At 38.0% G+C, this 24,235-nt stretch overlaps 1 protein-coding gene across 4 annotated transcripts in view; it reads right to left on the bottom strand.

Annotated features, from left to right (window-relative positions):
* The window catches only part of MDH1B (malate dehydrogenase 1B), a 446,421-nt gene that overhangs the window by 79,311 nt on the left and 342,875 nt on the right, over nucleotides 1-24,235 (bottom strand). For all 4 annotated transcript variants that reach the window (XM_044078250.1, XM_044078249.1, XM_044078248.1 and 1 more), the window contains one exon: nucleotides 7,932-8,071. In XM_044078250.1, the coding sequence (XP_043934185.1) occupies nucleotides 7,932-8,071 (140 nt within the window). The remainder of the gene's footprint in view (nucleotides 1-7,931; nucleotides 8,072-24,235) is intronic.

Below are 24,235 nucleotides of genomic sequence, written 5' to 3'. Positions count from 1 at the left end.
TAGCATTACTTCTAGTTTTGTATCCCTTGTGATACCTATGGAGGTGGGTTTGTGTTTTGAGCCTTACCTATTCAAGGCACTATGGGGGTGACAACAGCCTTTGCCAGTATCCAAAAGGCCAGGGGTGATAGGTGCAAGCCATCCCTAGCAGAGCATCGTGTCTTGCTCAGCATGTCACCCCAGGCTGACAGACATTGGATCCCTTTGACTAACAACAATACTTAAGCCAATTGTTGTAATTGATCATCTTGTCTTCATATTGTGGCATCATGCTTGGTGAGGGTAGGATGTTACTCATGGGTCATCAAGTTTGCATATACTACATGGTGTTACATTGTTTAACACATGGCAATCATGCCACAGGTGGTGCTGCAGGGCTGCCTATGTTGGATGCACATACTACACTCCCTGTACATGTTTGAAAGCAGGTTGTGTCAACTTAGGCATCCCTTTTACTATATGTGTGAGTCAGAGAGAGGTATAATTTCCAGGGTTCCTACTGAGGCAGTGTATGTGCTATGCATTGCCTCTTTGCCAAAGCCAAGGCATACTGGGCATGCCTCCTTCTGCCTACTGGGGCAGGCTCAGGTTGTTCCTCCTCCGAGTCATGCTCTGCCTGTGATGGCCTTGGCAATGGTGGGGGGCTGTTTGGGCCGGGCCTATGCTGGTCCTGCTGCAACTGTTTTCGCAGAATCATATTATGTAGCATAGCTCATACCATGACAATTTGGGTACATGTAGTTGGTGAGTACTGCAAGGCTCCACCAGATGTGTCCAGGCACTGGAACCGTGACTTGAGCAGCCCAAACACATGCTCTATTACATTACGTGTTTGTGTGTGTGCCTCATTATGGCGTTCCTGTTCAGGTGTGTGTGCGTTTCTGATGGGTGTCATCAGCCACGGCTCCAGTGTATAGCCAGACTCCCCCAATAGGTGACCATGTGGGATGTCCCCTTTGGCAAATGTCTGGTACAGCTGCAGCAGATGCCAGATATGGGAATCATGGTAGCTTCCAGGGCAGCCAGCACACACATTCATTATTATGACCTGGGCATCACATACAACCTGGCAGTTGATGGAGGGGAAGCCCTTGTGGTTAATGTAGGCCCTACTCCGCTCACTGGCTGGTGCTTTGATGCGTATATGCGTGCAGTCTATTGCACCCACTACCTCAGGGTATTCCGCTATTTGCTGGAAGAGACGCATATTGCTGGCCAATACCTCACGGGAATTGGGGAAATATACATGATCACCGACATGTGCTGACATGGCATCCAGGAACTGGTGCAGTACCCTGGATGCTGATGCCTGTGATATCCCCATCATATCACCAGTTGGGCTCTGGAAGGTACCTGTTGCTAGTATTCTTAGGCCAACACATACCTTGGTTTCCACTGGGATGGGTTCCCCTCTGTTGGTTCTGTGTGTGAGGCATGGCCTGCACAGCTCAACGATTTGCTACAGGAGGTCTCTGTCCCCTCTATAGCGCTCCACTATCTCCAGCTCATGTAATCCCTGATAGGTGACCCTGGACCTGTACACTCTTCTCCGTCTCCTCACTGTGGGTTGTCCGGCAGCATTTGCATTGTCACCACCCTCAGCATGTTGCATATGTCGTCTTATACCAGCTATGGCAGCCCCTAGCATTTTTTGTCTGAGTGAAGCTTTTTCAGTTTTCACTTCTAGTAGCTTACTCCAGTGTTGCAGTGTCTCTTGAGAGACACATACTGCACTGTTGTTTGCAGAGTTTTCAGTGCTAGGCTGGGCTACTGTTCTGCCTGTGTAATTGCCTGATTCTGATTGCTTTCACCTGCTAGCTCTGCTAGTATTCCCTGGTAGCTTCCTACAATTTGTTGTGCTTCCTTTTTCCTGTCTGTTTCCTCAGGGGGGAGCGACGCGCATACAGGAGCACACATGCACTCAGCAGCTAACACGCACGCACACATGCTTAGATGGACTACAACTTGCTTATTCAGGTTACAACGCTTGCACACCAGCGCAAACACATTTACAAGTCTCTAAACAGGCTTCTACATGCTTACTCCGGCGTAAACGCACGCACTCACGCTTACACGCGTGCACTTCATCTTACTCGGGCTTCCCAGCGTGTGCACGCGCGCATGCACGCTCGACAAGAAACTTTGGTGTTATCCACAGTGTACACCTTCCATTTCTTGGCTTTCCCATGTCTGCCTGCTGACACACCTCTTTCCATGATGTCTAACTGACAGCTTTCACATCCCACTCTGCTCCAATGAGCTTCATTTCTTTCATACATACCCCCCTGTGATGTCACCTATCTCCTACTCTGTTGCTCCCCCTTATCCTACTACTACACTCCAGGGAATGTGCTCATATGCTAGGTAAAAGTGCGATTCACTATCCTAACACTCATTTACATAGGATTGTCTACTAATGCTTAGTTACATGTCTTACACTGAGCTTCCCCCCTTAGCAACCCCTACTCAGTGGCCATGTTGTTTTCAGCCTGCTATTCCCTTACATTGTAAATTGATGGTTTGCATAAAACCCATGTTTATGGGTTTTAAATATTTTTCTATTTTTTTTTTTTTTTTTTAGCGCAGCCCATTTGTGCGGCGCTGCACTACATTTAAACATCGGCCATCGCCGAAAAAAAAAATTTTATTTTAATTTTGCATGGTGGTACGTTGCCAGTGGCCACATATTTGGCCATTGGCATGCTTCCTGGAACATATGCAACCTTTATTTGGAGCTGAGAAGGCTCCATTGTGCTATTTGCAGAACGGTACTCAGTTGTCAACTGAGTACATTTCTGCAGATAACACGGCTCTTACATGGACAAGTTTGTCCTTCCTTGGATTGGAAAATTACCTCATTTGCATGCCTTTCGGCTGCAAGTGAGATAATTTGCATATCCAAGCCCTGTCCGTGTAAGAGCCATTTTAGGACGCCTCTTACACGCCCCCTCAGGCTGTTCATGGATCGCTCATCAGACATGATGGCTGCATGGAGTCTTACACTACTCTTAGACTCCGTGCAAGCCATCGAGAATCCGGCCCATTAGGTGTTTCAGGCAAATTCCTAATATCCATGACTTTTTTCTTTTCAAAGTCTATTTATGAACAAACGCAGCTAATAAAGCCAACCCCCAATAGCTGTGTACATGCATATTCAGCCTTGTTATAGCATAATCAACACAGCATATGTAGAATGTTTACTAGCAGTTAGAAACACAGGGTTATTGTTCCCAGCTAATGACCATAATCATCAGGTTGTCTGCAAAATATCCCAACTAACGAAATAAAACAATGACTAAAAAGGTCACACACACAAACCAATCAGTAAAAACTAAAAGAAAATTCTTGCAAGGCAAGACTTTCCACTGTGTGATTCCGTAAACCTTTTGTATAAGAGGTAATATGGTATATATGCAAATGACACTTTAAGGACATCAGGTATTTCCACTAAATGGCAATTATGAATGTCCATGACTTTTTCTTTTCATGTCAGCAGCCTTGCTAGATTTTTTTTCTTTTAGTTTTTATTGATTGTTTTGTCTGTGTGAACTTTTTACTCATTGTTTTAGCATACTGAATGCATCAGTTCTACTGTTAAAACAGGCAAAAAGGTTCAATATATACAAGAAAATGCAGGAAAAAAAGTGAACTGTACTCTTGAGTTTTTAATTCACCTGTCTATAATATAGCTATTCCAGACATCTTAAAAATGGTCTTTTATAGTTGTTGGTCATAAAGCATGTCCTAGCATAGTTGCTGATCTGTGGATTTGCCTTGTTTTGGGGAACGGTTTTTGAAAGTGTATCACTACATCCAGAGCAGGGTCTGACCTTCAGTATAATGTCAATATAATCCATTTGCTCTCCTGTAGCTCTCCAGTCAGAATTCAGGGGAGTGGGGCAAAAACTAAGGTGATAAAAGGGATCAAGAGTGAGCTGATATGACAGCTGGCACACTCATTTTGGGAAATTGCATTAAAGATGCCCTTAGGTGAAGGAAGAAGGGCTAGTAGTCATTGACACTGTGCTAGAATGCATGCTTAACAGATTAACTCAACCTTTACTGTAAACAATAAGACAACAAGTGGTGTAAATGTCGAATAAATGTGCATGTGGAGTCCGGTTATACAGCTGAAGTAGCACAGCAGAGAGTAGTAGAAATGGAGAAGCTTTCTCAGGAGGTAAAGTAGCACAGCAACCATCTACTTGAAGCTGTTAGTGCCTCCCATGAGTAGGGAAGGGAAACAAGGATTACAGATGTCATTGAATGTCACAGGCAATGCTACAGCCTATGGCAGATAAGGCTGGACGCTAGTAATGCTCCGGGCATTAATGACACTTTCCCTAGCTTGCATTTAAAGACATAAGGCAGCATGTATTTGATATACAAGAATACATACATATACCAATGCAAACAGACATCAGCTTTTGTTTTGTTTTCTGGTTGTGTTATTAGATTCTAAACAATATATGTTGTACTATTTGGAGAGAACACTTTAGGTAATGGATGGATGGTTTATTTAGGTGTATATATATATATATATATATATATATATATATATATATATATATATATATATATATATATATATATTTGAGTTTTGATCAATTGTACTGAGAACTCAGCGCATTGTATTAAGAAACATTGATTTTTAAAAGACAAAGATCTGTTCAAAAAACACTTAAGGGGTTAATTAATTAATTACTTGATTTTTTCAATGGTTTTACATTGTTCAATTGTGTATTAATTGGCAAGTGTATTTAAAGTTTGATTTTAATGACGTTAACTGACTCTGAAGATGCCCAGGAGGGTGAAGTCTTCTTTCTGGTTCTTTGTATTTGGACAATAAAGGTTCAGTGATTTTACCTGCAGTGTTACCAAAGTGCTTTTCTATTTACCAGTATTTTACATCCGATGGATTAGGAAGTGACTGTGGATAAATTTCAGAAGATCGGTAACTATTTTATTTTCTTTTGTTTAATTTTTATTTGTTGTTTTTTAATAAAGGCTAAATCATAAAGCCCAATTAGGAGCACATTGGCTTAATCCTCTACACTATACTGCTACAATCACAAACATGGATCACTTTATATGAGGTTATGAAGAATATTCTCCAAGCTAGGCTTGAACAACATTAAAATAAGACTCCTCTTTAAATCGAAATGGGGGTAGGTCAGAAGGATCAGCACTCATATACAGAGTAGAGATAGTACAACAGTGGTATGAAGGGGGAGAAGATAACTAACAAAACAGTGAAGGGAATGCCTGAGAAATGGTAGGTGGAGAATGATGTTTTTAAATATCAGAAACCTAGAAACAAAGGAGTACTTTACATGGTATGCATGTTCAGAGAGGCATATATAGTATTTATAAATGAAACACAGAAAATGGTCATGGCAGGGTATCATGCTTTGTTACCTGGATTCAGAATTTATGAAAACAACTGAAAGTGTAAAGATGATGGGAGTACACCAGCGCATATTCAGGATGAGAAAATGGTTCTGTGGATGAGAATGAAGATGAAAGCAAGGAAGGAATGATTAATATTTTGCCCCTAAAACTGGAGGGGGAGACAACACATGTTTGATGGGCAGCTGTAGTGTGTAGACCAAGAGGAATATGACAGCAAACCCAAAGGTGGAATTAGTGAATATGCAAAGAGTAGAATATCCATGAAGGACATTAAATACCCAGCACTGAAATGGAAAGTCAGTATAGCTATGAGCAAAATATCAGAAGCTTCAGTGAAAACTGGTTTTGAACACACAGTGGGCTGTCAAGATCTGTTTCTCTCATTACAGCAACCTTCTTGATAAGTTTAGAAAATACTTGCAGTATTACTGTTGCACATGACAAGACTGTTGATATCTCATTGTTTATTCTCAGCTTGTTAGCTCTTTTTTGATTAGGTAATTAACTATGATGTTTCCATTTCTAACCATTACTTTTATCTGTTTTTACTTCTATCTTCCTTCTGTTTATTATTTCTACTCAGAAACTAACCTTGACTCATACCTCTCAACTGTACAGATTTTCACATAATGTCCAGATTTTTGCCTCATATTTTTGGTCCGTTTTTCATAAAATTGAGTTTTTCTGGCAAATTAGTGGCAAATCATTAAAGATTGAAGTTATAAAATAATGACAGACATTTGAATTTCAGACTTCATACCTTTCAGAAAATCCACTTTAATGCAAAACCTGTTATTCTGTCAACTTTCCAAGTTTGTAAGAGCAGTATTTAAAAAGTGTCCCTGCTTTTGGGCCCTTGCCCCACTTTTATTAATGGCTTTGTCCAGATTTATTGCTCTAAAAGGTTGAGAGGTATGACCTTGACATTAAGGATTATGCCCCAGCTTTTACATTTACATAAACCTGCACTTAGCATACATGCAAGCATTGTCAACCATAAAATGTTCAGAATCCCTTATCTTTTACTATACCCCAACTGTAAACATTCACAGCTCTTTCATCATCATTGGTTCCTTCCCATCATCGAAAATATCATGACTAGATTCATGTCTTTCTAACCTACTACTTGTCTAAAGAATCCATTTACAAGTTTGTTTGATCTCTCCCCTGCCTAGCCAAATGATTAGAGGAAGTATCTTCCAAAGCATTAATACAATGCTTGTGTATATCAACAGGATCACACTTAACCCTTATGGGTGCTATCACTTTATATCTTAGCAGACCCTTTCACCCTCTATAGCAGTAATCAGTGCCAGGTGGGTGGGGCATAGGGTTTACCTATGACTGTCAGCGTTTACCTGTGAGGCAAAGCACAAGTGAGAAAACACCACTGGAAGTGAATAAACCTCAATGCCCCATGGGCCCAACAGTGATTATTACTACTATATAATAGTTATTAGACACTGTAAATGTAAAGAAGAACACAGTATTGTATACTGACAGAACTGAACAGGATTTTAAGGTAACTGTGGAGAGGCAGCTACATAAGAGGGCTATTGTTATGGTCAGTGGGACCCTAGATGATTACCCTGCTTAGAGCCCTATTTGATCATGATCCAGCTCTGAATGTAACAGTGCTAAATGTTCTATTATTACTAACTTCTTCTTGTCTATCAGTTCTTTCTAATCCATGCTGTGACATAATTATTAAACTACTTATTTTTAATTTGTGAGGTTACTGTAAATGTTCTATACTGTCAACATCTTTGTAAATAGTATAGTATCAACTGATAAAGCTACTCCAAGCAAATGAAAGTCTCAACACAAAGTAATGCATACTGCCAGTGCAGAACCTGTTTTTTGTATTTGGGCGAAAGTGCTTAGTGTTTTGAATAAAGTATTTTGGTTTCTTTGAATTAAGTATCTTAGCCTCAGTCTCCGCAGTCGCTTTTGGTGGTGGTAGTTTTTTATTTTTTGTTTTAGTGTATTTATTGTGCTATAACCAGTGTGTTGTTTTGTGTGGTTCTGCAACCATGTTAAATATATGAACAATCTGGACACAGTATTTATCCATGGCTATATTGCTCGACATGTAGTAGGTAGATTGCACATTCTAAATTGTGTGTGTGTGTGTGTGTGTGTGTGTGTGTGTGTGTGTGTGTGTGTGTGTGTGTGTGTGTGTGTGTATATGTGTGGTGCACCCTCTGAGGAGCTTATTGACTATGATAGCAGAATGTTTTTATTTGTTTTTATTACTGGACGGATTTGATTCTTAAAACTTTAGTAACTTTGATCACAGCCATGAATACTGGCACTGTTGTGTTTATCCTTACACATGTACACACACACACAAACACAAACACACACCACGCATGCACACGTGCGCACACACACACACGCACACACACACACACACACACACACACACACACACACACACACACACACACACACACACACACACACACACACACCTTAATGAGAAATATTCTGTCTCTGCTACAGGAAGGAAACCTTACCTGAACCAGTTCAGTGGCTATTACTTTAAAGCGTTCCTTCACATCTTCTCCAACTTCAAGCTCAGTTATGACTTCCCAGCTACCTCTGCAGAATCGAACTGGCATAGAAAAAACAATGCCTTCTGGAATGCCAAACTGACCTTAGTAGAGTATAAAGGAAGAACATTAATTAATACTTTGAAATATTTTACCTGAGAACATCAGCTAAGATATCAAAAGAAAAAAAAATGATTTTAAATGCAATAGTCACCACTCACACTACATTTTCCAGAAACAGACTAACTATTACATCCAGTCTGAATTTAACACATAAAAGTCAGAAATATGAACTTAGAACACCGGTTAGACAAATCCCACTTTAATGAAACTAAAAATACTAATGGTATTTTTTTATATCAAAAGGGAGAAAAAGTCAGTCAATGGGATAATCAGGGGAATAGTAATACATTATTGTCTAATCTGTTGTTTAGGAAGCTGCACTAATGTCCCTTAAGTCACATGACTTTTTTATCTAATCTCTCTGTTTGTACTGCACCTGTGCCAGAAAATTAATTCAAAAAGGTCACATCCTGCTTCAGAAAATATATTTGCTTTGGGTTGTGGAATGTCCTTCTACTGTAAAGCACCGGAGGAGGCAACATTTATTTTTATTTTTACTTTATTTTACTTTTGTTTACTGGGAAAGTCTGACTGGGCCTGTGGCCCATTTTCAGCGGAGACCTGGGGAAAAAAGCTTCACAATATAACAAATATTACAAAAATATAACAAGAAATATTACAAGAAGTACAACAATAAATATTACAAGAAATAGTGAACTTAAAAAAATAACCACAAAACACATTTGTGTTGGTAGAGATCGTGAGGTATTAGGCAGAGGAAATAAGAATACAATAAAATATATGCAATGGGAATATTAATAAAGAGTTATGGGTAGGTAAGCATGGAAATAGATTAAGTAAGAATAATATGAATGGCCAGTGGGATGAGAGAGCTATCCACAACAATATGGAACTAAACACCAGTCTCATATTCCGTGGGCATGATTAATATTCACAATAGCACTAGAAGCCTGGAAGGTATCTGCATTTGTGTAATTATATAAAAGAAATACCAGAGGGAACTAGACAGTTTTAGGTCTATTATTATTTTGTTATTTATTACAGTTTGATGACCGGGGAAGTCCATTGGGCAAAAAAGAGCCCATTTTCAGTGGAGGCCCGGGGAGAAAAGCTCCACGAACAGTAACAATAGCAACAAATGTCAGAAGGTACAGAAGGGATTCAGTGGGGTTAAGCTGGTTAAGTGGAGTTGATTTGCTGAATACTGGATGCTAGTGGCCTACATGATATGATGGCTAGAAACACAGCTTCCATGAGACTCTAGTCAGACTGATAGAGTTTTGTGAATGTGTTGCACATTAGTTAGACTAAGGTATACATGTATTTCAGCAAGTCTTTCAACAATGTCCTTCACAAAAGGTGGGCAGGGAAACTAAATGGTAGGGTGTGAGAACTATTTATTTTGTTTATGTCTATTAGCCTGGGGAATAAACTCAGCCCACCCTTTTATGGTTCAAAAGTTACCTATCCAATAGGTATCAGTCAGTAAAATGGCACTCCACCCTCTCTCCTTACTTCCAAGTCACTACTGGTGTACCATAAGGTTCTATCTTTGGTCCCCTCCTCTTTAACATTGTAATAAATTGAAGCTTTTCTTCCTGAGCCTCTGCTGAAAAAGGGCTCTTATTCAGTTAGACTTTCCTGGTAATCTAATGTCAGTAAATAAATAAATGCCAAACTTGATCTTCTACAGGGACAGCACAAGTAAATTTCTTCACAAATGAAAAGTACAAAAATACAATAAGACAATTTTAAATAAAAAAATTGAACTTGAATAACTATGATGGGAAATGGATGGAGACCTAACAGATAAGAGATTAAGTGATGATCAGGGAAAATGATCCATCTAGAAGCCAGCCAATGGAATGATAAAGAGCTGTTTAGAATGTCTGCATATAATATGCTAAACTGAGAAGAAAACAAAATCAACTTTTTTACTGATGACACCACAATTCAGGAGTCAGGCAGAGAAGTGTGTGTGTGTCGGGGGGGGGGGGGTGTTGTCACCAGCTAAAAATGGTATCTTAAGTAGACAGATGATAGTTAGGGTTTAATACAGAAATACAGTATTGCACTTTAAGTAAGGAGTTTCTGAAAGAGAAAAAAAATATGGGAGAGATCATCACTCAATTTATTCAGGGTGATGTGCAGTCTGCAGTTAGGGCCAACAGGATGCTTGTATATATGGTGACAGGGACTCAAGACAAGTTGATACCATTTTTTCACTGCAGATGGTGGTTTTAAGCTGAACATGTAATATGGCTTATATTTCCAAATGACTCACATAGAAAAAATATCAAAATGGTAGGCAGTGTGGTTAGGAGGATCACCAAAATATTAAAGGTGATGCAAAGGTTTGAGAATAAGGAATTGTTTCTGGTGCATATCATACTTTACAGAAAAGAAGGTCTGAAAGAACATAGCATGGACTCAGCATATCATATGGGTTTAGTTAAGAAGGAAGGAAGGATGTGAAATATAGAAAGGGTGCAAACTATATAGGGAAGGTGAAACATTCAAGTAAATTTTGAGGAAGTATTCTGTAACAGAGAGGGCAGTAGAACTAAAGCTATCAGCCAGACAGGGGGATGGGCTGAGGTCAACAGAGGGGCAAATGGACAGTGGGGAAGGAAAGCAACAAATGGAATAATTGTACCAATGAGGCAGAATTGATAGAACACAGGCTTTTTTAATTTCTTCTCATGTTTGCTTGTAATAAAGTGTATGGCCTGTGTTCATCTGATCATAAGGAAAAGAGCTTAGAAGAGTGATGATAACTTCAACAAAGAGAGGTCCATATCTAGGCTCTTTCAAGATATCTAATGCACTTTCTGAGGTATTGCCTCTAAAACTGTCTGACATTCTCCACATATGCTCTGGTTGTCATTCTAAACAGAAGTATAAATACTTATTCATTTAGGCAGTGCCAGATGAGTCTAGCAGTGCAGGACAAGCTAAGGCTAAGATCTGCTAATTAACTTCAACCTGCAGTCCTAGGCTTTTGTCCTTTAGTCTCCACTTGCATGGTCTGCAATTACCAGATAGTTCTACTGTGTTGACCCTAAAAAGTGGCATTTGATATTATAAATTTGATTATATTTGAAATTCGGACAGCGCAGTGTTGCAGCGGTAGCATTGTCGCCTCACAGCAAGAGGTTCTCCAGTTTGATTCTCAGTTGGAGTGTCTCTGTGTGGAGTCTGCATGTCCTCCCTGCATTCATGTGGGTTTTCTCCAGGTACTCCGGTTTCCTCCCGACATGCTTCTGGACCATTTCTCAACATGCCTCCACTGAAAATTAGCTTCGTTCCAAGTCAGACTTTCTCGGTAAACAAATGTTAAATAAATAAATAATATATTTTTTGTTGTTAGCAGATAAATTAAAAACATATAGAGGTGAAATATTTGGCCCAGGGCTTTGATTATGGTGGCAGCTGATACACGGTACTTCCTTCTTATTGTCTTTCTTTACAAGTACCCGAAGTTTCAATTTACAAATCTTGCAAAAATAAAAGATGAATTTTCAGCCTTTTACTGGACTAACCTGCACAATCTGGACACACAAATATCAATTACCTCTGTTATACTTTTTTCAGTCATTGACTCATTCTTCAATTACCTGCCTAATACCAGCTGAAAGGAAAGTTGTTGTCTATCCCAGAAGTCTGTGAAGGAAAGACAGATAAGTTAATCTTGTCCACAGCACAGTCCATTGCAGGATACACACACACACACACACACACACACACACACACACACACACACACACACACACACACACACACACACACACACACAGGCACTGTGGAGATATGCCCGTTCAGCTATGTCATGTCTTTGAAATGTAGCAGGAAGCTAAAGCAGCTGGTATATACTTATTGAACACATGAATGATGTGCAGATTCCAAACAGTAGGTAACCTAGCTATGAACCCAAGAGAAGAACCAAGCACTTTATGGCAGTCAATATGACACTTATTTTCTATCATCATTAAAATAAAATAGAAGTCTAAATTCAACATTTAATGGAATTTAGTGCAAAGGTTATGACTTGACTCAATTTCTAGAATGATTTACTGCTACAGGATAAAACTATTAAATCCAATTGCTGTTCACTGCAAGCTCTGAATACTTGTTTCACTTCTAAAACATACAGTTCTATAATAAAATCATTATAATTAGCAAGTCAAGAGGCAGACAAACTCTTGCAACAAGTAATACAAATGAACTATCATATTCACCTGTTTTTCCATGTTTGTTCCCTGTTCTTTAGCCAGTACATCTCCAACATGACCATGTACATCTTCCAGGTTTCAGAGTACTGCATTTATCCATACTAACAGGGCATTCTTACATGTTAAAACAAAAAAAGTGACACGCACAGGGGCTGAAGTAACGTAAAGAGATACTGCCACCACAAAGCACAGTTCTAATACCACAATGAAGCAACGTTGAAAAATAAAACCATTGACATCCACGATAATATTAGTGTAGATTTATTGAAATAGAACCACGACTAAGCGCTTTCGCCAGCAAACTGGCTTCTTCAGAGTCGTTCATTTCTCATTTAATTACTCTTTATATCATGTGCACTCAAATCTCATTGGAACAATTCCTAAAACACACCCCCCTTATACACAAAACCCCACAAAATTCATATATCATTTGTATCAAATACATAAATTATTACTACATAACAACTATTCAAAAATTATTCTAAAAATATGTTTAAAAATGTTAACAATATAAAACTAAAATCAATTTTGTATATCCTAAAAATGGTGATGTCCTATTCATGAAATGTAGAAATGTATCTTTTGTTAATTCATTGTGTTATAATACTCTCTATATTCACATACTCATAAATATTTAATACACATAAATAACACATTAATATTTTCAAATGTCGACTTAATCTAGTTTCAAAAACATCCTAAACGAACTTCCTAAAACACTTTCTAAATAACTTGTTTTTTATTTTTTATATATACCACTTTCATTGCAATACATTTGATACACCCCATACTCATCATGTCCCATGTGTATAGTACATAGACTGGTCATATAAGTTGAGACCTCAATTTTAACATGGGTTTGATCGAAATGTAGTCATTTAACCCCGGGGGTCTACAGGCATCCAATCTAATCTGCCATTCTGTTTCTAAAGCCCCCACTTTGTTGACTATGTCACCCCCCTGGTCACAATCCAACACACGTCCTATCACAAAGAATATAAATTTACTAAAATTCATACATGTTCTCAGCATTACGTCGGAGTGACGTTGAGTGTGAAATTATATAGAATGTAGTGGTAAAGACTGGGGTGCCATCGCCTTACAAGCAGCCCAAAAGTGAATTAGGACCTTTGTATTTCCCCCTGAACATTGTCTTACCTCTCAAAAGCACAAGGGTACCTTGCTGCCAACTGCCCACTTAGCTTCCTTTATTTATTTAAGGGATTCTGCCACAAATACCCTGCCACTTACAAAGTGGCTAAAAAGTAAAGGAACTTACTGGGAACAGGGGTACATACAGTTTCTCCTGTCCCTAAATTGTGGAACAACTCCCGCAAAAACATAGAAAACAACTTAAAAAAATAAATACAGTAAAAGGTCATTGAGTCACTGTAATATTAAAATAACTGCTCTTTACTGCACAACCTCACTTCTTACTAACAAAACACAGAGCATGTCATAAAGGCATCGAAAATAAACTCTGGTGCACTTTCCTATGGGATATGTTAAACGATTCGTAACAGACTGACATTTTATTAAGTAGCTTTACGTAGGAGTATCATAAGACAGGCATACTCGATATACACCGCAGCATACACTTTTTAAAAAACAATTTATTCTGTGCAATGATACATGTTAGAATTTAATTTGTAAATTTATCATGACTTACGGCTGTATATTTTGTTAAATACTCTTTTATCAGAATGCCTAGCTGGCTAAATGTTTAGCCTGACATTTCATTTAATTTCATTTCAATATTTATTTTAAGCAATAAAAATGTACCTGGTTCAGAAACATGCACTGTACAAGAAAGGGCCCTGCACTCATGATTGAGGTTAGGGACAACATTCTGGAAACTGGCATACATTTCCAAAAATCATGGCTATACGCCTGTTTAGGAGCTCTGCAATTTAACAGGGAGCAGACCAACAAACAACAGAATGTATTAAATTTCATTGAGTGGAAGATTTTTCTATTTAGCTATAAAAGTGTCAAATTACAAGTATCTGACTTACTTGATCTGCATTTCAGCATAAAATTTAGTCAGGAGTCTTCCATAGTCAGTTAGCAGCATTTATTAAAACAACAAACAGCAAAACAAGAATTTTAGACCTTCTGTCTTGAAAATTCAAATTGTAGTCTTTCCTCTGTAGCTTGCATTTACATTCTCAGCCTTTATTATCAGACCTTATAACCAAAACCGTAATAACAAGACTTGTTATTACTAGTCCAGACGGCTTAATCTGCAAATGTGCCCTGAGTCCTGACTGCATGTTTTTACCTGTGAAATGACACTCTGACATACAACAAAATTGTTCTCAAGAGAAACTGAGAGTTCTGCATTTCTTTATTAGCCTTGACCTGAAGGTCACTCACTGCCTACAGTTCAATTGTACTTTTCAGCTGAGGCTGCGTTATAACACAAAATGTTGAATGAAGAGATAAAACTACGGCCTATCTGAAAATGGATACATTTCCAAGCCCGTTCTGAGAGAAAACTGTATTTATGTAAGAGTTTTCCTAACACTGAGATTCACAGAAATACCAGATAAGGAATAAAAGTACCCTCCCTCTTTTTGCTCCAATAATATAACCTTTTGCAGTTAGACAAGGACAAGTCAGTTATGATAAGAACTTTAAGATATGAAGATTACTTAGACAGTTATATTATGTGTGGAAGACATTTTCTTACTTCTATGGGATATGTCAACAAGTTGCATTAAAGACTCAAACTTATACGTTTATGTAAGATTAAAGGATAACACAGGCCAAACAGAAATTATGGATATAAGAAAGGAGAGTCTGCAAAATTCTGAAGTGGATTTGGGACTGACATGTCCTGTAGTACAATAATATATATTGGACTTTAGATAATCATAGTATAAAACATTTTTGAGCTTTATTTTGAAATCATAAGGAAAGCTAAATGAAAATATTTGCATGCAGGGATTAATTTTATTATTAATGAATATAATTGTGACTGAAGTATTTAGTATGAACATTTTTCTAGGATATATGGTTTTGAATAGGCCTCTGCTATCAGAACTACTGAAAACAATAATTTTTTTTTTGGGGGGGGGGGTGTCGGTGGGGTAGCATTTCCAGGATTCTCATGGAAAGTTTAGATTGCATCTCATAAACCAGGTAAATTTGGGTGCTCTATCCTATATTTCCATAAAATGTACAACTTTCAGTCTATGTAGAATGCATTACTGAAGATGAAAATGTACTCTAGTTTTAAACTGATGTAATTTATGTCAACTCAGGAATGCATATTTATAAGACAAAATAGTTTAAGTTAAATAGCATCTACACTCCTGGGCCCAGCAGCTAATAAAATATGGATAAAAGATCATAATTATGAATGATTCACATTAAATCTATGATCATTCACCAGGGAGATAGTGCTTTCAATGAATGGACTAATTGGGGGGGGGGGGTGTCTATGTTTTTTTTTTCTTTCTTTTCACAATGTTCATAGATAATAGGAGGGTCAGACATTTTCAAGAGATCAGTGATGATATAGATATCAACATGGCTGTCAACCTTCCATCCCTAAAATAGGAATACTACCTCCTCAGATCACGTGGAAAAAATGGACAAAATATAGACCCATCACTAATACTTTACTAACATCTTCAGCTAGGAAGCTTACATTATGAATAAAATGTGTTTCTTTATACTTATATATTTTTTTCTTTATGAGTATTATTTACCATGGAAATTAGTTACAAAATTCTTAATGAATATATGACAGACCTTTCAATGCGGGATAGAGTATAACATGAACTTCAACACTTAAAATGAGAGATGTCCCTCATAATGAAATACACTTGAAAGTATAGACATCAGCAAGTAATAAATGATGTTATAAAAAAAAACAGGATAAGGTACATGTCAACAGTTGACATGTATACTGTCCAAAAAGCAGTAAAGCAAACCTCTGTGCATGTATCCACTGATTAGGTCTTATTGTAAAGACAAAGAAAGACAGCCATGTTCACAAGTCTACTTTAACTATATTTTATTTATTTATTTATTTATTTTATTTACCAGAGAATGTCTGACTGGGCTCAGGACACATTTTTAGCTGAGGCTTGGGGAGAAAAGCTCCAGTACAATACAATACAACTGAACATTGACAATGACATCTAACAGAGATACTGTGTACTTAAGCTTGGGAAGTTGCAGTTTTATACAGTATATATATATATATATATATATATATATATATATATATATATATATATATATATGTGTGTGTGTGTGTGTGTGTGTATGTATACACACACACTCACACACACACACACACACACACACACACACACACACACACACACACACACACACTTATACACACACACACACACACACAAACACACACACACACAGGCACACGGAGAGCAAGAAATCAGTAGTGAAACTAAATACAAGTAGGTATAGTCTTATAATGGCATTTGTTCATTACATTATTGATACAGTATCCAGATATAATGTAGGGGGCAACTGCATGCAGTTGCTCTATTTTAGAAAGCATAAAGAGTTTGGCGAGCAGAGAGTCAGAGGGCTGAAGAATGTTTTAATCAGGTAGAGAGCATTTGCAGCACCATGAGTTAAGTAGGAGCGATTTTAGTTGAACCTTGAAAGACTTTAGCGATGGTTCTTGTCTAACTCTTAGGAGATGGAGTTCTGTGTTTTGGACACTACGTAAGAGTACAGGGGGGCAGCCAGCTGAACTGTTGGATTTGGACATAAGTAATACGGCTGAATCTTAATCAATAAGCATAATAAAATCAATCATTCCAAATATTGATGGAAAGTGGAAATATATACTGTACATCTAACATCTGGTGGAAGGAATTTCACTAGTCATTCCTGGGTACTTTTTAAACAGCTTTCTTAAAAATCCATTGTATTATTAAACAGTTAAAACCTTATTATATAAATATACAAATTAAAAACAGATATGATTTCTACAGATATCAAATTTAAAGTAAAATAACATACATTAAGATTTAGTTAACAAGTAAAGCAATGTTATATAAGATACCTGACCATGCCAATAGGAAATACAGATGGGCTATCTAACCGATTCCCCAAATCCAAGAATGAGAGTTTTGCTGCATAACTACCTTGATGAAATCCTTCTCAGAATTGATTTCTCACTCTTTCTCTTTATTTTCAAATATTCTTTTGCTGTTTCTAAGATATATATTGTACTCATTTAAACTAAATATATATCTATATCTGTCTATATGTATGTGTGCCTGTGTGTGTATGTATGCATGTATATGTGTGTGTGTGTGTGTGTGTGTGTGTGTGTGTGTGTGTATATATATATATATATATATATATATATATATATATATATATATATATATATATACACACATACACACACATATATCAGCATTTGTCAGAGGGTCTTCAGACTTCTGTTTTTTATCACTTTCTTACTGTCAGTAATCATAAAATCTAACACTGTTTTTGTTTCTACTCCAACCATGGCCAGGATAAACAAAAATGGTGGATTTGAAGTTACCTGGCCAAAGTTTATCACATATATTTTGAATTTCATTTTAAAGATTCTTTATTTTTAAATATTTGTTTGCTGTTTATAAAACACTAGAAAAGGAGAAAGTGGATAAGGTACACATACTAAGCCTAGAGTACTTGATAACAGTTTTCACTCTTACTCACAAACACTGGCTAATGTACAATGTATGTACTGTACCTATATACTATGTATGTATTCTACCTATGTTCCAAATTTCAGCTGTACACCACAAATCTATTAATTACCTTTATTTTTAAATTAATGTTTTCTTGTTTCTTCTCTCCACTGTAACTGCTGATGTGCTGCATACCACTGTAAAAACATGTCTAAATATCTAAATGTATCTGTAATTATTTTTCTGTGTGGAGCTTTTCTCCCCAGGCCTCTGCTGAAAAAGGGCCTTTTCAGCTCATCAAACACCCCCAGTTAACAAATGTAAAATAATAAATAAAATAAAAATGAGTGAGATATATCAGCATTTGTCAGAAGATCTTCTGATTTGTATTTATTTGTAATCACTTTCTTACTGGCAATAATCAACAAATCTAACACTGCATTTTTGTTTCTACTCCAATCTTGGTTAGAGTAAAAAAAAAAAGTAGATGATGTAAAGTCACTTTGACTGGCCAAAGTTTATCACATCTATTCTGCATTTCATTTTTTAAAAAATCTGATACCTTATCAAAAAAAAAAAAAAAACAATTTTGCTCATCTAAAGATTCATCATTACACTTTCAACAGTTAGAGCTCGTGCCAGCAAACATCATTACCTTCCTAAAATAAGTGTAAAAATATTTGTAAAGGCACTGCCTTACCATTTAAAAAAAAGAAAACCAAAACAAACAAAAAAAAAATGTACCTTCTCAACTTGGTAGCATGTATTATAAACCTCTATAAGCTCTTTCGTAATGTTGGGAGAATTTCTTTAGCTAATTTCCTTTCCCAGGATTATATTACCTTATGAGTTTCTTTAGCCTATGTACGCACCACAGGCATTTTACAAAAGGAATTGATTATTCATCTACATTTCAGGGCTGGTCCCATAGCACCTAATGTCTATAGCACCCATAAAGGGCTATCTTTTTCATCTTTATGAACTACTTTACCTTATTATATATGACCAAAAACTGCCAATAAATAATCATCTGGAGAATGCCGTCTGTCTTTTTAAACTGAGCCCAAGCATGTAACTGCTCTGTTGATAGCAGTTCACAATATGCCATTTGTGGCAACATACAGCCATTTACCTATTTCATCTGCTCATTCTCCACAGTGATTTGACAAGCTAATTTGACTTAATTCATCTTGTCATACAATGGTCTGAGTTTTATAGTAGGTTCATTTTATTTTTTTGATTAATTCTGTTTCTGGAGTGAAGATAGTAAGGTAGTTTGTTTCCCTCACTAAATTATACCAGTACATCCAGCCAAAAACGATATTTTCCACTTTGCTTTATATTGGAAGTTATATATATATATATATATATATATATATATAAAATGTAATATTTAAGGCTTCTGACTATAACGTATTACTCAAAGTCTTGGAAACACAAGCTAAGCATTGTAGTCAGGGGTGCAATATTATCTCAAACTATTCTAGGTCTCTCTCACCTTTCCATAGAAACACAGGGACAGACCCTCACAGTGTCAAACAAATTTCAGATGGTGAGGATGAAGGCACAGTCTTTGAAACAAACAGGATCAATGGTAAAACAAGTATCTATCTTATTTGCCTGTACCTTCTATGGAATATCTAAAAACAAAAACTTTGAACATCTAAAAGTATTCTTTGCATTTTTTATTAAATTAATTTCTATATGTAAAAAGTGCTGTTTGCTGTAAAGACCCTATCAGAGTTATCACTAAGTACCACACCTCTTTGTGTTCCCACAGAAATAAACACTTAAAATACCCTCTTTCTTAGGAGGATTATTAATCTCCAAATCTTTTTTTTTATTAATTTTACCATATCTACATGGCTCCTCAATAACAATGTCTAGGTCTTCATCTGAATTTTACACATACAGCACAAGGCCAGCCACATGTAATGACAACTTATTTGTTTTGCCCTTCTGAATATATCCTGAAATAGAGGATGGTCTAAACTTTATAGGAAGAGGCTCCAAATGTATTGTGAATAAAAGCAGTGAAACAGGTCATTCTTAATGTGTCCCTCTACACATTTCAACCAATCAAGATAGCCTAGCACCAATTTGTATTGGTAAGTGAAACCTATGTCTACTTTTCATAAAGAGAAATAAAAAGTGAGGAAAGGCAACCCTTTCTAGAAATAGGAATAAAACACAGCAGACAATGCAGTCAAATATCATCTCAATGTCAAAATTAGTGACCAGTAGAGGGCAGCTTTCACACACAGTGTCATTTATAAGCACATGGACAAAACCACACTGATCTATAAGTGCTGCTAAACATCAGCCATTTATCATCATCATCAACCCCTTTTTTCTAATTTTCTACATGGGGTCGGGTCAGCTGCTGCCATCTCTCTCTATTCAGTGCCACTGTCCTACTTTATTGGACACTTATGGCTGAGTGTTGCAGGTCTTCTCTCACATAGTCCATCCACCTCTTTGCTGCATAGCCTCATTTCCTCTTGCCTCCTTCCTGTCTGTCCCAAATCATTTTCACCAGATTCTCTTTTGTTTTTCTGCACATATGCCCGAACCACTGTAATCTGTTCTCTTTGACTGTTTTTGCAATTGGAGCTACTTTGGTTTATGTTCTTATGTCCTCATTTCTTTGTCTGTCCCACAGTGTACTTCCTACCACCCATCGCAGGCACTTCATTTCCATCACCTCAAGGTTCCTCAACTACTTTGGCTTTACTGATCGGGTTTCTGTACCATACAGTAGTACTGATTGCACCACTGTTTTGTACACCTTCTTTGTCCTTCATCTGTTATATACTACACAAGATACCCTGTGTCAGTTGGCTGCTGCCCTTCTGATTCTAGCTGTGACTTCCTCATTCAGACTTCTCTTCTCTTCAATCATCCCTCCTAGATAACTGAAGCTGTTAACCTGTTCCACTATTCTCCCATCTATTTTAATTCTCAGCTTCTTCCAATTCCCCAATATTTGTTGCCATGACATCTGTTTTATCTGTACTTAGTTTCATCTCCTGTGCCTTCAGTTTTTCATTCCATTACCATATCCTTTGCTTAGTCTGCCTGTAATGCCACATTGTCTGCATACAGCAGCTTTGTTGATCTGTCCCCTCTGACCTGTTTGCTAATGTAGTCCATCACCAGCATGAACAACAGTAGGCTCAGACCTGAACTCTGATGCACTCCCACTACCACTGGGAACCCATCTGTGAGACCAAACACTGTTTCTGGGTTTCCAGCCACCGCAGGACTGCTCATATCATCTTTCTTGGGGCCTTGTTATATGCTTCCTGCAAGTTTAGGAAAGACCACTTAGACTCTTTCTTCATTTCTAGCTTCTTCTCAAGTATCTGTCTCACTGCAAACATTGGGTAAATTGTGCTGCATGCTGATCTGAATCCAAACTGCTCATTTCCCATCTTACTTTCTGCTGCTCCGTGTATTCTTTTGTGAGTCACACTCCCCAAAACTTTCATGCAATGTGACAGGAGTTTGATACCTCTGTACTGTCCACATTTGTGAATGCTCCCATTGTTCTTGAACATAGGTACCAGTATGCTTATTCTCCATTCATCTAGGATATGCCTTTCTATCCATACTGCTATGAGTACCCTCAGGAGCCTATCTCACCCAACATCTTTACCAAGAACAAGAGGGAACTGGCTCAGCAAAGGGAGTAATCCCTCTTAGCTTAAACAGATTAGAGATATTTTCAAATCCTCCAACGTTAATTATGACGGAAAAATAGCCGCCCTAGGTAAGGATAATCACAAAGCATTCTTTAACTATGTCCAGAATCTAAAAGGAAATACCCAGCTATGCACTGAACTGGTTGTTGATGGTACCACCCATACTTAGCAGGAGGTAACAGCCAACCTGCTAGCTGACAGATTTGGAGAAAACTTTACCCCCCTCCCCTCCAGTCATCCCCCAAAGTATACCTGCCACCATTCATCAGCCTATTATCTCAAGTGAACAGGTCATCTCGGCACTTTCCAAGGCCAAAAACATGGCATCAATGGGACCAGACAACATCCCAGGTTCCCTTTTAAACAACTTAAGACATGACCTAGCTGACCCACCTGGATCTCTTTTTAACCACAGCCTGTGAACTAGGTTTGTACCAGCAGAATGGAGGACAGCAACAGTTTTCCCTCTGCACAAGGGGGAACCATCAATTAACCCTGTGAATTATAGGCCCATAAGCCTGACTAGCCTCATCTGCAAGGTCATGGAAAGAATCATTATGGACTTTATTAACAAGGATATAGGTAATCTTTAAACTCTGGACTCAACTTAGTTCAGATTCGGTAAAGGTAGATCGTGCCTGTTACACAAATTTGACTTCTTCCAGAAAGTCACCAAGGCCCTGGACAAGGAGAAAGTCAGTGCATACTGCCTATCTTGACCTAGCCAAGGCATTTGATACAATCCCCACTCAGGTATTATAAAGCTACTCTGCCAATTGGAAATTAATCCCTACATTACCAGATGGCTGGTCAACTGGCTCACCAGCAGGACGCATACTGTCAAATTGGTTGACTTAACCTCTAGCAAAAGACCAGTCACTAGTGGTGTACCACAGGATTCTGTGCTGAGCCCTTACTGCTTGGAATTTATTTCTCAGAAGTCCAGGCAAACTTGGACAACCTGATTACAAATTGGGACCAATCACTGAGTCCCTCAATGACATTAGTATACTGCCGACAGGGTTAATGCAGACAAATGATTGGTGCCAAATCCACAGATTAAAGCTAAATGGTGCATTAATATTCCCTTTGGGAAAGCTGACATCCCTGCTAATTACATTAGAGACAGCGCACCCCTAAGTGTAGATTCAGTGGTACATGATCTGGATACTCAGGTTGATAGCAACTTGAACTTTGACCACCACGTATCCACAGTAGTAAGAAAATCCTATAGCAACTTGAACTTTGACCACCACGTATCCACAGTAGTAAGAAAATCCTATGTGGCACATCTTATAAGTAAAGGCATCACACTGAGATCTAATGTTGTTATAATTCCAGTATACTTAACCCTCATCAGAGCAATAATTTAGTACAATGCTCCCTTTTGCATGCACCTCATCAGATACTTGCAACAACTGGTGAGAGCACAGAGGTTTCTCACCAAGAAATTACAGGGTACACAAAACAAGTCTTAACTGGAAAGACTGAAATCCCTATCACTATATTCTATCTCCTACAGTTGCTAAGGGGTGACCTGCACCTGGCATATAGGGCAGTATCTCACCCGGACATGATGGAAATGCTACACATTCATAAATCAAACTGCACGAGGGTCATTCACTCCAGGGATCTTAACCTAGCCTCTGACATGAACAGGTCATGATGGAGAGATAAATAGATCTGCCAGAGACCGCCACTTCTCTGGAACAATCTTCTAATTCACGTGAAATAGAGCTCCCCTTGACCCGCTTCAAGTGCAACCTAGATCAATGAATGGGTGACGGCAAATTCACTCCTTGGGAAGTGCCCATGTCCCTCTGGGACAGAGGAAGTCATTATTAACTACCATACACTCTTACCTTTGCAAGCTTCACTCACCTAACCACCGATAATTGGGGCAAATTGGGATAAATATGGCTAGCCTTGTAAGGGATCTAGGGCCGTTAGTCTAGTAATCTTCAATGAACCTATATCTGCTATGACCTCATCTGAACCTGCTGCCTTACTTAACTTCATTTTCCTTAGTGCTGTTCTTCCTTCTTCTATGCTGGGATCCTCCTCTTCTCTTACTGTAGGCTGTGCCTTGGAAAGTACAGCTTCTGTGAGGTTTTCTTTGTTCAGATTTTGCCTGAAATACTCCTCCCATCTGCCCTTGATGTCCTGTGGACTGGTGAGCAGGTTGTTGCTGGTAGAAGGGTGTCTGACTATCTTCTTTATCTTTCTGCCTTTACCAGTTTCTGGAAGTGACTCAGTAGATGGCCAAAGAAACTATATCAGGTTGCAAGACAGACTACCTCTAATGCCTTGTTCTTTGCTATTGCAATTCCTTTCTAAGCCTCTTTGTTAGCTATCCGATATTGTCTTTTCTATCTCTCACTTTTTTCCAGCAATCCTTCTTTCTTTTGACAACTTCCTGGGCTTCTGCATTCCAACATGAGCTTTCCTCATGTACCTTATTTCCATACTTGGCTCAGCCACATATCAGTTCTGTAGTCCCTCACACATGCTGTTTTGAGGTGCTGCCATTCTTCTTCAACTCCACCTATGTCCTTTTCTACTTGAGGTGTTAGAGC

This window comes from Protopterus annectens, chromosome 7.part0, assembly GCF_019279795.1.
Source record: "Protopterus annectens isolate FY-2018-M chromosome 7.part0, PAN1.0, whole genome shotgun sequence".
Taxonomy (NCBI): domain Eukaryota; kingdom Metazoa; phylum Chordata; order Ceratodontiformes; family Protopteridae; genus Protopterus; species Protopterus annectens.
This window is presented reverse-complemented; position numbering and strand designations above follow the sequence as displayed.